Source organism: Palaemon carinicauda, chromosome 2, assembly GCF_036898095.1.
Source record: "Palaemon carinicauda isolate YSFRI2023 chromosome 2, ASM3689809v2, whole genome shotgun sequence".
In the NCBI taxonomy this organism is placed as follows: Eukaryota; Metazoa; Arthropoda; class Malacostraca; order Decapoda; family Palaemonidae; genus Palaemon; species Palaemon carinicauda.
This window is the reverse complement of record NC_090726.1, coordinates 193,618,005-193,630,292: the sequence shown is the minus strand read 5'-3', so window position 1 is coordinate 193,630,292 and position 12,288 is coordinate 193,618,005. Positions and strand designations below refer to the sequence as shown.

At 33.7% G+C, this 12,288-nt stretch overlaps 2 protein-coding genes across 7 annotated transcripts in view; one reads left to right on the top strand and one right to left on the bottom strand.

The window, feature by feature from the left end:
- Positions 1-12,288, bottom strand: part of LOC137629173 (DNA-(apurinic or apyrimidinic site) endonuclease 2-like) — a 215,995-nt gene that overhangs the window by 61,107 nt on the left and 142,600 nt on the right. The window contains exon 1 of one of the 4 annotated variants that reach the window (XM_068360446.1): positions 8,556-8,687. The exons of 2 other annotated variants lie outside the window; for them this stretch is intronic. In XM_068360446.1, coding sequence (XP_068216547.1) covers positions 8,556-8,562 — 7 coding nt within the window. In that variant the 5' untranslated portion in view covers positions 8,563-8,687. Of the gene's footprint in view, positions 1-1,131; positions 1,317-8,555; positions 8,688-12,288 lie in introns of those variants that run through there. One more of the 4 variants, XM_068360441.1, reaches the window with a different exon arrangement.
- LOC137629221 (uncharacterized) lies at positions 4,069-11,664 on the top strand. 3 transcript variants are annotated; one of them, XM_068360494.1, is made up of 5 exons: positions 4,069-4,477; positions 8,485-8,726; positions 9,904-10,033; positions 10,503-10,634; positions 10,856-11,664. In XM_068360494.1, the coding sequence occupies exons 1-5, from the start codon at positions 4,426-4,428 to the stop codon at positions 10,972-10,974; spliced, it is 675 nt and encodes a 224-aa protein (XP_068216595.1). In that variant the 5' UTR covers positions 4,069-4,425; the 3' UTR covers positions 10,975-11,664. The 3 variants fall into 3 exon arrangements, with proteins under 3 accessions (XP_068216595.1, XP_068216602.1, XP_068216588.1); XM_068360501.1 differs by having other exon boundaries at positions 4,083-4,477; positions 10,518-10,634; positions 10,853-11,663; XM_068360487.1 differs by having other exon boundaries at positions 4,138-4,477; positions 10,853-11,663.

Below are 12,288 nucleotides of genomic sequence, written 5' to 3'. Positions count from 1 at the left end.
AGATACAGAATTTGCATGATGTAAAGAACAATGCATATGCAGGAAGCCAACTGTCTGTGCATTTATCGTGCAAGTAACAAGCAATTGGCACCACTGAATCGTGTGGGTCGTCTACAATACTCGCAGGCAATCGTGCACAAACGCACGACAATAATGTGTCTATAGTTAATGCAAAAAATTATAATGTTATAACGTAAGAAGTGCACTTTGGCATCATAATTCAACCAAACTAGTGATCATAATTAAGTTAATTGCTTTTATCATGATAGGCTGGTTATAATTCTCAAAATGAAATATCCCCTTACTAGTAATAATATCATTATTACTAGCTAAGCTACAACCCTAGTTGGAAAAGCAGAATGCTATTAGCCCAGAGGCTCCAACAGGGAAAATAGCACAGTGAGGAAAGGAAAAAAGGAAATTAGAATATTTTAAGAAGAGTAACATTAAAATAAATATCCTATGTAAACTATAAAAACGTTAAAAAAAGAGAAAGAGAAATAAGATAGAATAGTGTGCTCGAGTGTACCCTCAAGCAAGAGAACTCTAACCCAAAATAGTGGGAGACCATGATACAGAGGCTATGGCACTACCCAAGACTAGAGAACAATGGTTTTATTTTGGATTGTCCTCCTAGAAGAGCTGCTTACCATAGCTAAAGAGTCTCTTCTACTATAACCTGTTCCATGGGATGAGATTAATTTTGTAAAGTTATTGCAGGTGTTAATTAAAAGAGAAGTAGCAATTCGAAAGGTCAAAGGAATCATAGACATTTAAAATCATATCCTGTATCACTAGGACGGACACAGCTAAATCAACTAAACTTGTCATAAAACTTAATTAGGAGCCTTTGTATATCAGCGGCCAGTTCGTTGTGCATTGATTAAAAATGGAACAAAACTTTCCCCCCTAACCTACAAGCCGTGTCCTTACCTATATATCAAACGGGGGAGGCTAGTAATCCCCCACCTTACACTGTCGTATTCTAAGTTAGGTGGCCGCTATTATACACACACCCCCTTAATTATCTCTTATTTTCAACTAGATCTGGCCATCAAATCATTCTTACAGACAAATCGTGTCTATAAAGTTATTCTATATCTACCGTACAGCATTTAAAAAAGAACATACTTGTTATTTTCGTTTCTTGGAAACAAAGGATGTCAGCCTCTAAATTCGTGAGGAACTCCTTCATATCAGTCTTGAAGGATCTTAGGCCATTGATATTCCAGCTGAGGACACGGAATGACATAATTCTAAGGCTTTTTCTTGACAGATCACAGAAGATTTACTGACGTATCTTGCCTTGAACTAAAGGCAGGGTCGTTCAAAATTTAAAGTAGTAGTATATGTAAGAGTTTACCTCTATAACAGCTCCTCTAGTCCCGGATTTTCGTTCCAGTCTCCAAACATTACAATCAATAAACCACTTATTATTATTATTATTATTATTATTATTGTTATTATTATTAACTGCTAAGCTACAACCCTAGTTGGAAAAGCACAATGCTATAAGCCCAGGGGCTCCAAAAAGGAAAATAGCCCAGCGAGGAAAAGGAAACAAGAAAAATAAAATAGTCTAAGAACAGTAACATGAAATAAATATCTCCTATATGAACAATAAAAACTTTAACAAAGCAAGAGGAAGAAAATAAGATAGAATAGTGTGTCGGAGTGTACCCTCAAGCAAGAGAACTCTAACCCAAGGCAGTGGAAGACGATGGAACTGAAGCTATGGCACTACCCAAGACTAGAGAAGAAAGGTTTGATTTTGGAGTGTCCTCCTAGAAGAACTGCTTACAATAGTGCAAAATTATAGTGCAGTAACGCCTTGGGTGAAGAGGAATTGTTTGGTAACCTTTGTCAGGTGTATGAAGACAGAAGAGAATATGTAAAGAATATACCGGACTATTCAGTGTGTGTGTGTGTGTGTGTGTGTGTGTGTGTGTGTGTGTGTGTGTGTGTGTGTGTGTGTGTGTGTAGGCAAAAGGGAAAATGAACCGTAACCAGAGAGAAGGATCCAATGTAGTACTGTCTGGCCAGTCAAAAGACCCCAAATTATTATTATTATTATTATTATTATTATTATTACTACTAGCCAAGTTACAACCCTGGTTGGAAAAGCAAGATGCTATAAACCCAAGGGCTCCAATAAGGAAAAATAGCCCAACGAGGAAAGGAAATAAGGAAATAAAGGATGAGACCAAATTTACAAAAAATCATTCTAAAAACAGTAACAACGTCAAAACAAATATGTCATATATAAACTATTAACAACGTCAAAAACAGATATGTTATATATAACTATAAAAAGACTCATGTCAGCCTGGTCAACATAAAAACATTTGCTTCAAAGTCGAACTTTTGAAGTTCTACTGATTCAACTACCCGATTAGAAAGATCATTCCACAACCTGGTAACAGCTGGAATAAAACTTCAAGAATACTGTGAAGTATTGAGCCTCATGATGGAGAATGCCTGGTTATTAGAATTAACTGTCTGCCTAGTATTATGAACAGGATGGAATTTCTAGAGAGGTCTGAATGTAAAGGATGGTCAGAGTTATGAAAAAAATCTTATGCAACATGCATAATGAACTAATTAAACGACGGTGCCAAAGATTAATATCTAGATCAGGAATAAGAAATTTAATAGACCGTAAATTTCTGTCCAAAAAAATTAAGATGAGAATCAGCAGCTGAAGACCAGACAGAAGAACAATACTTAAAACAAGGTAGAATGAAAGAATTAAAACACTTCTTCGGAATGGATTGATCACCGAAAATCTTAAAAGACTTTCTCAATAAGCCAACTTTTTTGTGCAATGGAAGTAGACATAGACCTAATGTGTTACTTTAAAGTAAATTTGCTGTCGAGAATCACACCTAAAATTTTAGAAGTCATGCAAAGTTAAAGAAACATTATCGATACTGAGATCCGGATGTTGAGGAGCCAATGTCGTTGACCTACTTACAATCATACTTTGAATTTTGTTAGGATTTAACTTCATACCCCAAATTTTTGCACCATGCACTTATTTTAGCTAGATCTCTATTAAGGGATTCAACAACCCCAGATCTACATTCAGGGGATGGAATTGATGCAAAGCGAGTAGCATCATCTGCATATGCAACAAGCCTGTTTTTTAGGCCAAACCACATGCCATGTGTATATAGTATGAAAAGTAATGGGCCAAGAACACTACCCTGTGGAACACCGGATATCACATTCCTATACTCACTATGGTGCCATCAACAACAACTCTTTGAGATCTATTACTTAAAAAATCAATAATAATGCTAAGAAACGACCCGGCCATTCCCAACAGTTTGAGTTTGAAAACAAGGGCCTCATGATTAACACGGTCAAAGACAGCACTAAAATCAAGGCCTATCATACGAACTTCCTGACCACAATCTAGGGCTTTCTGTACAACATTGGAGATTATAAGAAGGGCATTACATGCTCTAAGACCTTTACGAAAACCAAATTGTTAAGTAGGGAATAAAGGACTACCTTCAGCAAACCTATTATGACGTTTTGCCAAAAGGTGTTCAAAAACTTTAGTAATATGGGAGTTATGGAAATTGGGCGGTAATCAGTGGGACTTGAGCTACCACAAACACATTTACATAGAGGAGTAACATTACCAATTCCCCAACAAGTGCTAAAAGCTCCATCTCTTGCTAACTTGCGCAAAATAAGAGATAACTTTGGAGCTAAGAAATCTGCTGTCTTTATAAAAAAAAAGGAAAAATACCATTTGGGTCTGCACTTCCATAAGCATCAAGGTCCATCAAAAGAGCTTTAATTTCACGAGATCGAAAAGCTAAATTAGTTAGTTTAGCCTCATGAAAACATGATAACAAATAAGATTACGATTATCTAATGATTATATGTTAATATACCTTTATAATCGAGAATGATCGAGTTTTCTTACGTCTGACGGATCGGAGAATTTATGAAAAGCTGCAGACGAGAGAAGGGTAAACGTGGATACGCTAAATATAAACCCCTTTAATTAAGTCAATCAAATAAAGAGAGCTAATTGAATCCTTAACAAAGACGAATACGATTTCCCCCTTTTCTGGCGTGTCAGGAAATCCTCTTAGAGATATATAAAGGATTATCAAAAGCACAACAAAGGCAGAGAGAAGCTTAGTAATCAGAGGTTGGCGATCGAGACGAGGCTTAAAAGTTGTATTCTTTACCAGAGAAATTAAAGGACAGACATTTCTATCTGAACGCAACCTTTCGTCGAAAACCTGCCGTTAGAGACACTTAACAATCTTAGGCTACTTGAATCAGATACAAAATCTGATTCAAAGTGAAGCTAAAATACAGAGTAACATTTCGTGAAACCTTGTACGGTGTTTCAACAATTGGAATTTTAATTCAACTGTGGAAATAACTTCTGACTGGACCATGATCTTGCTGCTTTTGTGCGTTCTTACTGCAGTCACTGCATCTTCTTTAGGTAAGTATTCAGTTATCTTAGAGGGAACGCGAAATCTTCTAAAACGCCTGATAATTTCTGACCAAATATTAGATTCACTATGAGACTATTGGATTGACAAAGAGCAAATCAAAAGAATTTAAAATAATGATTTAGGAAAGGAAAATCTTGTAGATCTACTGAGAACAGTTTTTCAAGTCATATAATTACCAACCTGTTATTTCAGTTCTCTACATTTTCAACAATTGGCAGAGAGAGAGAGAGAGAGAGAGAGAGAGAGAGAGAGAGAGAGAGAGAAGGGTTAAGCTAAACTTACTGTTGATGGTTATCTATAGTGTCTAATTCAGAAAACTTAGAGAAATTATTTTGGTAAAAGAGAATAGAATCTATTTGGTCCCTTTAACAAGATATTTTAATAAACCCAACTTTCTTAAGGCAATAAATATTTTGGTTACCTTTAGCTATGGTAAGCAGCTCCTCTAGAAGGACATTCTAAAGTCAAACCATTATTCTTTGGTCTTAGGTAGTGCCATAGCCTCTGTACCATGGTCTTTCATTGTCTTGGGGTAGAGGTCTCCTGCTTGAGGGTACACTCGGGCACATTATTCAATCTTATATCTCTTCCTCTTATTTCTTAAGTTTTTATTCTTTATATATGAAATATTTATTTTAATGTTGTTACTGTTCTTAAAATATTTTGTATTAATTGTTAATTACTTTTTTGTAGTTTCCTTATTTCCATTCCTCACTGAGCTATTTTCCCTGTTGGAGCCCTCGGGCTTATAGCATCTTGCTTTTTCAACTAGAGTTGTAGCTTAGCATGTAATAATAATAATAATAATAATAATAATAATAATAATAATAATAATAATAATAATAATAATAATAATAATAATAATAATAATTGGTACTTCGTGTTTATGGAGGCATTAGGCAACCAAATTTTATAAAGACTAAAATGGATAAAATCAGTCTTATGTTATTCATGTGCTTAGAAAAGAGCATCATGACGCTAGGTTCTAGCAAAGGCTTTAGACTTTGTTTTGGCATGTTTCTTAAGCAGTGCTTATTATTATTATTATTATTATTATTATCATTATTATTATTATTTACTATTCATTATTCATTATCTATTATTTGCTATTATTATTATTATTATTAATATTATTATTTATTTGTATATATATATATATATATGTATGTATGTATAATTATAAATTTATTTATTTATTTGTGTGTGTGTATATATATATATATATATATATATATATATATATATATATATATATATATATATATATATATATATATATATATATATATGTGTATAATTATAAATTTATTTATTTATTTGTATATATACATATATATATATATATATATATATATATATATATATATATATATATATATATATATATATATATATATATATATATATATATATATATTTACTCATTTAATTGTAAATATTTTATTCATTTATTTATCGTTATTATTATTATGATTATTATTATTATTATTATTATTATTATTATTATTATTATTATTATTATTATTAGCTAAGCCACAGCTGTAACTGGAAAAGCAAGATGCTATAAGCCCAAGAGTTCCAACAGGAAAAATAGCCCAGTGAGGAAGGGAAAAAAGGAAATAAATAAACGATATAAGAAGTACTGAACAATTGAAATAAAATGTGTGAAAAACAATAACAGTATTAAAACAGATAATTCATATGTAGACTATAAAAAGACTCATGTCAGCCTGTTCAACATAAAAACATTTGCTGCAAGTTTGAACTTTGAAGTTCCACTGATTCAACTACCCGATTAGGATAGCTGAATCAGTGGAACTTCAAAAGTTCACTTAGATTTTCTTGCAAGTGTTACATGAATAAATATTGTTAATTAGCTAATCCCCCCCCCCTCTCTCTCTCTCTCTCTCTCTCTCTCTCTCTCTCTCTCTCTCTCTCTCTCTCTCTCTCTCTTTGTGTTTTGAGTTTCCGCATGACTGATTTGACAGGTTGGTTTGAGGTGAGCGATCAGACTAAATTCTCCCACAATGGTCAATCCGCAGTGGCTAGGCATAAGTAAAAACATGTCTGAGGCCTTTGTCCTGCAGTGGCTTAGAAACGGCTGTATTTACTGATGTTGTTGAGTGTACTAAGAGGTGTTATAGACAGAAGGCAAACTGCCTACCTAACATATCCTGACTATTCAGGCTTTTCCGGACTGCAAAATTGGAAATCTTTTATTTGACTTTGATGCATATGAAGGTTTAGATTCAAATGGCATTTTTAATTCATTTTTTCGTAAAATACATTAATTAATCAACTCACAAGTTGTAATGCACATTACACAAATACATCCTTAGTGTTCTTGGCTCAGCAACTTTAATAATTTACAGTATACACACAATTTCTGGTATGGTTTAAAAACAAGCCCTTTGCTTATACAGATGATGCTATTCTCTTTTCACTGCTTCCATCTCCTTTGAGTAATCCTGGGGTTACTGAATTTAAAACAGACATTTAGCCAAAACTATTACACGAGCTAATTATGAGAGATGAAACGGAACCCCAATAAAACTCGAGATTCGATTCTTGGTGAGTTTCAGAGGGCCCCCACCACGGTTTAAGGTTTAAAGGCTACTCATGAATGGCAGAGGCAAGGAAAAGTGACATTTCCCTAGCCAGCATGAAATACCATAGAGACTGACCATATATACATATGATCAGCACCCAAGCCCCCTCCACCTAAGCTTTGGACCAGGGAGGGCCAGGCAATGGCTGCTGGTGACTCAGCAGGTACACCTATAGGCTGCCCTAAAACCTCATCCTTAGCTCACAAGGTTGCAGACACCAAAGGAGCTAACGAGTTCATTGAGTGGGACTAGAGCCCCAGTCTGGCGATCACTAGGCCGAGACGTTATCAATTGGCCACAACAACCCATTATATTAACAGCATAATTTGATTAAATATAATTCTTTTAAAGCTTGGAGTGAGATTCTTGTTTACAAAAACATATTGGAGAATCATATCTAGTCTATTATTTCCTCCATTGCCCAAAACATTTGTATACTGAGAAAGTGCCAAAAGATTTTTGGAGACTTCTTTATCCCTGTGAAGTGTTTTTATTCTTTTATGTCATGTTATTGACTCTCTTCTTAAATTCTTGGACATAACTTGAGGTCCCTTTTATTTCTTATCCCTGATTAGGATGTCAGTCTCTTTACCATTCTCCAAGAACAATCTTTCCAGCGAAATAAGCCACACCCCTGATGACGTCATAGCCAATCACGTTGCCTCCCATGTCACAATACATCCCCTTACAAATTTCAAGCTGTTAACGCGGGAGACAACATGAATGGCTATGACGTCATCAGGGGGTGGAGCTTATCTCGCCAGGAATCTCTGAGGCGACTGTAGTTAACAGATAAGTAATTAACTCTAACAATCTTGCCTTTTCATATATGAGGTTTAATTTTACACAGCATTCTCTAAGTTGCATTCCTGCTGCGACCAAACTATGGAACGGTCTTCATATTCACCCGTAGAGTCAGGAATTCAAATTGTTACAGATTTTTTTTTCTTTTTTTTTTTGGGGGGGGGGGGGCAAGTTGGGTGACATAAGTCACACTTAACGATTTATTTGCTATTTATCTCATTATCATTTTTCGTCTAATGTGTTTTTCTTGTTATTTATCTTTTACAGTTTATTTTTTACTTTTCATTTCTTTTTTGGGTACTGCCCTGTTTTCTTGTAGTGGCCCATTCATTAGTAGTATATTGCTTTACCATCTCAGGTTGAGGCTTGGCTTTTAGTCATAATAATAATAACAATAACGATAACGATAACGATAATAATAATAATAATAATGATAATGAAAATAATAATAATGATAATAATAATAATAATAATAATAATAATAGAACTTGAAAATACTAATACATAACGATAATTAAAATAACCAATCATCATCATCATCATCATGACTACTCGCGTTTCTAAAATTCTGACTCTTCCAGATCAACAAATCCAGACCTCCAATGAAAAGGAAACTGCAATCTTCAAAATACCAAAAAATGGGTCCACTTACCTAGCATTTTTGACCAGCGATCAAGATGCCTCCTTCACCTTTGAGATTGATGGGTTTAATTTCACGAAAGATGGAGAAGAGAGCTCCACGCAAGTTACCTTCCAGACATTTGAACCAGACAAATGGCATTTCATGAGGATCTTCAAGGGAGAAAATAAGAACGGAACACAAGTAAGTGTCGAAAGGGTATTCTTCGATCAAAAGTAGGCTATTCTTATATATATATATATATATATATATATATATATATATATATATATATATATATATGTATATATATATATATATATATATATATATATATATATATATATATATATATATATATATATATTTATATATATTATACATATGTATATATATATAAATATATATATATATATATATATATATATATATATATATATATATATATATATATATATATATATATATATATATATATATATATATATATACTGTATATAAATAAGATAAATTTTGTACATTTAAACGTGTTTTTCATATTTCAAATAAGCCATATGATTTTCATACATTAATGCCTGGATTCTCTTAACATCCTCGGGATCAGAGTCTCAAGGCGAAATCACTCAAAGACAATAGCATCTGACCGGCCGGGTTTCGAACCCTGGTCCAGGATACTTGTATGACAGTGGCGAAACGGTACGGTCACTGTCATACAAGCATCCTGGAGCATCAGGGTTCGAAATCCGGCTGGTCAAATGCTATTGTCTTTGAGTGATTTCGCCTTGAGACTCTGATCCCAAAGTAGTTAAGAGAATCCAGAAATTAATGTATTAAATTATATGGCTTATTTAAAATATGAAAAACACGTTTAAATGTGTAAAATTTATCATATATGTATGTCTATAACAGTATAACTAATTTTTTTTAAATCCTTTCGGGTGGTTATTTACGAATGTTAACCATTTCTTTATCTAAATGAACATTGTCATGTATCTTAAAAAATTTAAAAATTTTTCTAACAATAATAAAAATTTCCCTACTTTTCTTTTAAAAATAGACTAGTTAAACATATCTTTAATTCCACAATTTAATCTATTCCATACCTAAACCAATGAACAACCTCCTTCTTGGCATATACTGAATACATCCGGTATTTATACTAAATTTTTTATAATGAGGCGCATTTGCTCTGACTCGCAGCGGTGCCATTTTAGGTCGGAAAAGTTTCCTGCCCTCTGATTGGTTAGAATTATCTTGTCCAACCAATCAGCGATCAGGAAACTTTTTCGAGCTAAAAGGGCACCGCTGCGAGTCAGTGCAAATCTGACCATAGTAGTTACCGTGAGATAATATAATGCAATCTTGGTGGTGGAATTTCTAGGTAAAGAGAGTGAAGATCTTTCCAAACACCGTGTACAATATGACTGGAGATCTTGAGGAACCACGAAATATAAGTATCAAGAGCCATGGACAGATCTACTGGACGCAGTGTAAGGAATACCACAGCTGCTGTAAGTTTGTATTCTATTATGTTTTCACCACAAAGATTGCTGGCGAAATAAGCCCCACCCCTGATGACGTCATAGCCAATCACGTTGTCTCCCACGTTAGCAGCGGTCACAATGCATTCCCTCACAAATTTCAACCTATACTAACTCATAATCGCTGTTAGCCCGGGGGACAATATGATTGGCTGTGAGGTCATCAAGGGGTGGGGCTTATTTCGTCAAGAATCTCTACGGCGACTTACAGGATATTTTAGCAATAAGAAAACTTGATTGCCAAAATATTAAAGAGGAAAATACTAACGGGTTACTAGTACATTTTACAATATTAGATTTTAAGCTGTAAAAAAATATCTAAAGTGATATTTTATTTTACTAGCCATGTTAGTTTCTCAAAGATAACATCTTACTAACACCTAGCTTAACTACCTCATAACCTTTTGGGCTGAATAAAACTAGCAATACTTAATTGCAGATTTCTCCGGCTCAGTCCTTTGTACAGAATGCACAAATACCTCGATATTAATAACCACCTGTGGGTTGTTGATCTTGGCAGTTGTAGGGCTGGTTGTATTCATCATCCGGGGGAAAGAGTTTAAACCCAAAGGTAAATGGTTGATTTATTTTCAATAATTTTATTTGTAATAATTAACAAAAGTTCATAAGCAAACTAAAGAACAAGAAAGAACAAAGTTCTTACCAACAATTCCAAATTCAAGTAATAATTGCTGCAAAACATTTTAATTGAGAAACAATTCGAAAAGTAACAAATGAATCAGTTAATCATCCCATTCCATTCCCCCCCCCCCAAAAAAAAAAAACAAGAAGAGGATGCTATCAACGAAGAAGTCGATCTGGCTGAGAATTTCGGCAACTTTGACAGAGAGCAAGTGGACCACGAGAGTGTCAACAGCCTCTACGGGGCTGTGATTCACAGACAGGAGTGACGACAACACTTTGTCATCGAAGAGACGAAGATGGTTTGTAATAACTACTCAAAGCAATGGGTTGTTGTATAAGTTAGTAATTCATGAAGTCTTTTACATTGCACTACCTAAAATTTGTAATAAAACATTGTAACGAAACTGTATTCTATATAGCACATTAGTAAAAAAAAAAAAAAAAAAAAAAAAAAAAAAAAAAAAAAAAAAAAAAAAAAAAAAAAAAAAAATTGCCTTCTTCTGAAGGACTTTGCTTTGGCTTTGTGGTGGACCGTAGTCCCAACCGACTGCCCTGCCTGACATCGCTAGACCCCGGTGGCGTATGTTTGTGTGTTGTACCAGCCACCATCGCCCCTCCTCCCAGCAGCGAGGAGTCATGGAGTAGTTAGGTCGGCAGTTGCTAATCTTCTTTGATTTCTTTCTTTTTCCAGATGACCAAAAAGAATCTATTGTTTACAAACTCAAAGAAATTGAATATCTCGAACAATATTGAGCAATATATAGAAGGTGCTCGTGCACAGCGAAGGCTGGCATAAAATGTTGATCAATTTAGGAATCTAGTGATTATTGAAGCGACCCTGAGATCAGGATTGCAATGGCCGTCATATCATTGACCTGGATTTCATATTATACCATATACTATATCTTATAAGGCCATTTCATTGTTATCTAAGGGAAAAAATATTGATGTAATCATAAATACAAAAAAATGGTGTTTTTTTCTGTATAAACAAAGTAAACACAAAATAATGTTGTTTTACTGATACTTTAAGTTCTATCCTGAACACTAGTCAATGTGGAAACAAAGTTATGTATTGAAATTAAGTTTGTGATCCTTTGATGGAAGAACTCTACGCGACAGTGTTTATAGTGGGCTGGAAGGATAGAACGCGAAATTATTATTATTATTATTATTATTATTATTATTATTATTATTATTATTATTATTATTATTATTATTATTATTATTATTATTACCTAAAATACAACCCTAGTTGGAGAAGCAGGATGCTATAAGCATGTAGTTTTTAATTTCCTTGTTTCCTTTCCTCACTGGGCTATTTTTCCCTGTTGGAGCCCTTGGGCTTATTGCCTCTTGCTTTTCCAACTATGGTTGTAGCTTTGCTAATAATAACAACAACAACAACAACAACAACAATAATAATAATAATGATAATAATAATAATAATAATGATGATAATAATAATAATAATAATAATAATAAAAGGTTTAGAAATCTTACCCGGGATAGAAGTTCTACATCGTTTTCATTGCAATACTGATAAGGATTTATCAAAGGATATTTCTGTGACGAATCCT

What these genes read in the sequence shown, in the direction of transcription:
- LOC137629221 (XM_068360487.1), top strand. Translation starts at nt 4,426, where the DNA reads ATGATCTTGCTGCTTTTGTGCGTTCTTACTGCAGTCACTGCATCTTCT. An exon ending in AGTCACTGCATCTTCTTTAG is followed by an intron (nt 4,478 to 8,484) that starts GTAAGTATTCAG and finishes TGACTCTTCCAG; the next exon opens with ATCAACAAATCCAGACCTCC. An exon ending in TAAGGAATACCACAGCTGCT is followed by an intron (nt 10,034 to 10,502) that starts GTAAGTTTGTAT and finishes ACTTAATTGCAG; the next exon opens with ATTTCTCCGGCTCAGTCCTT.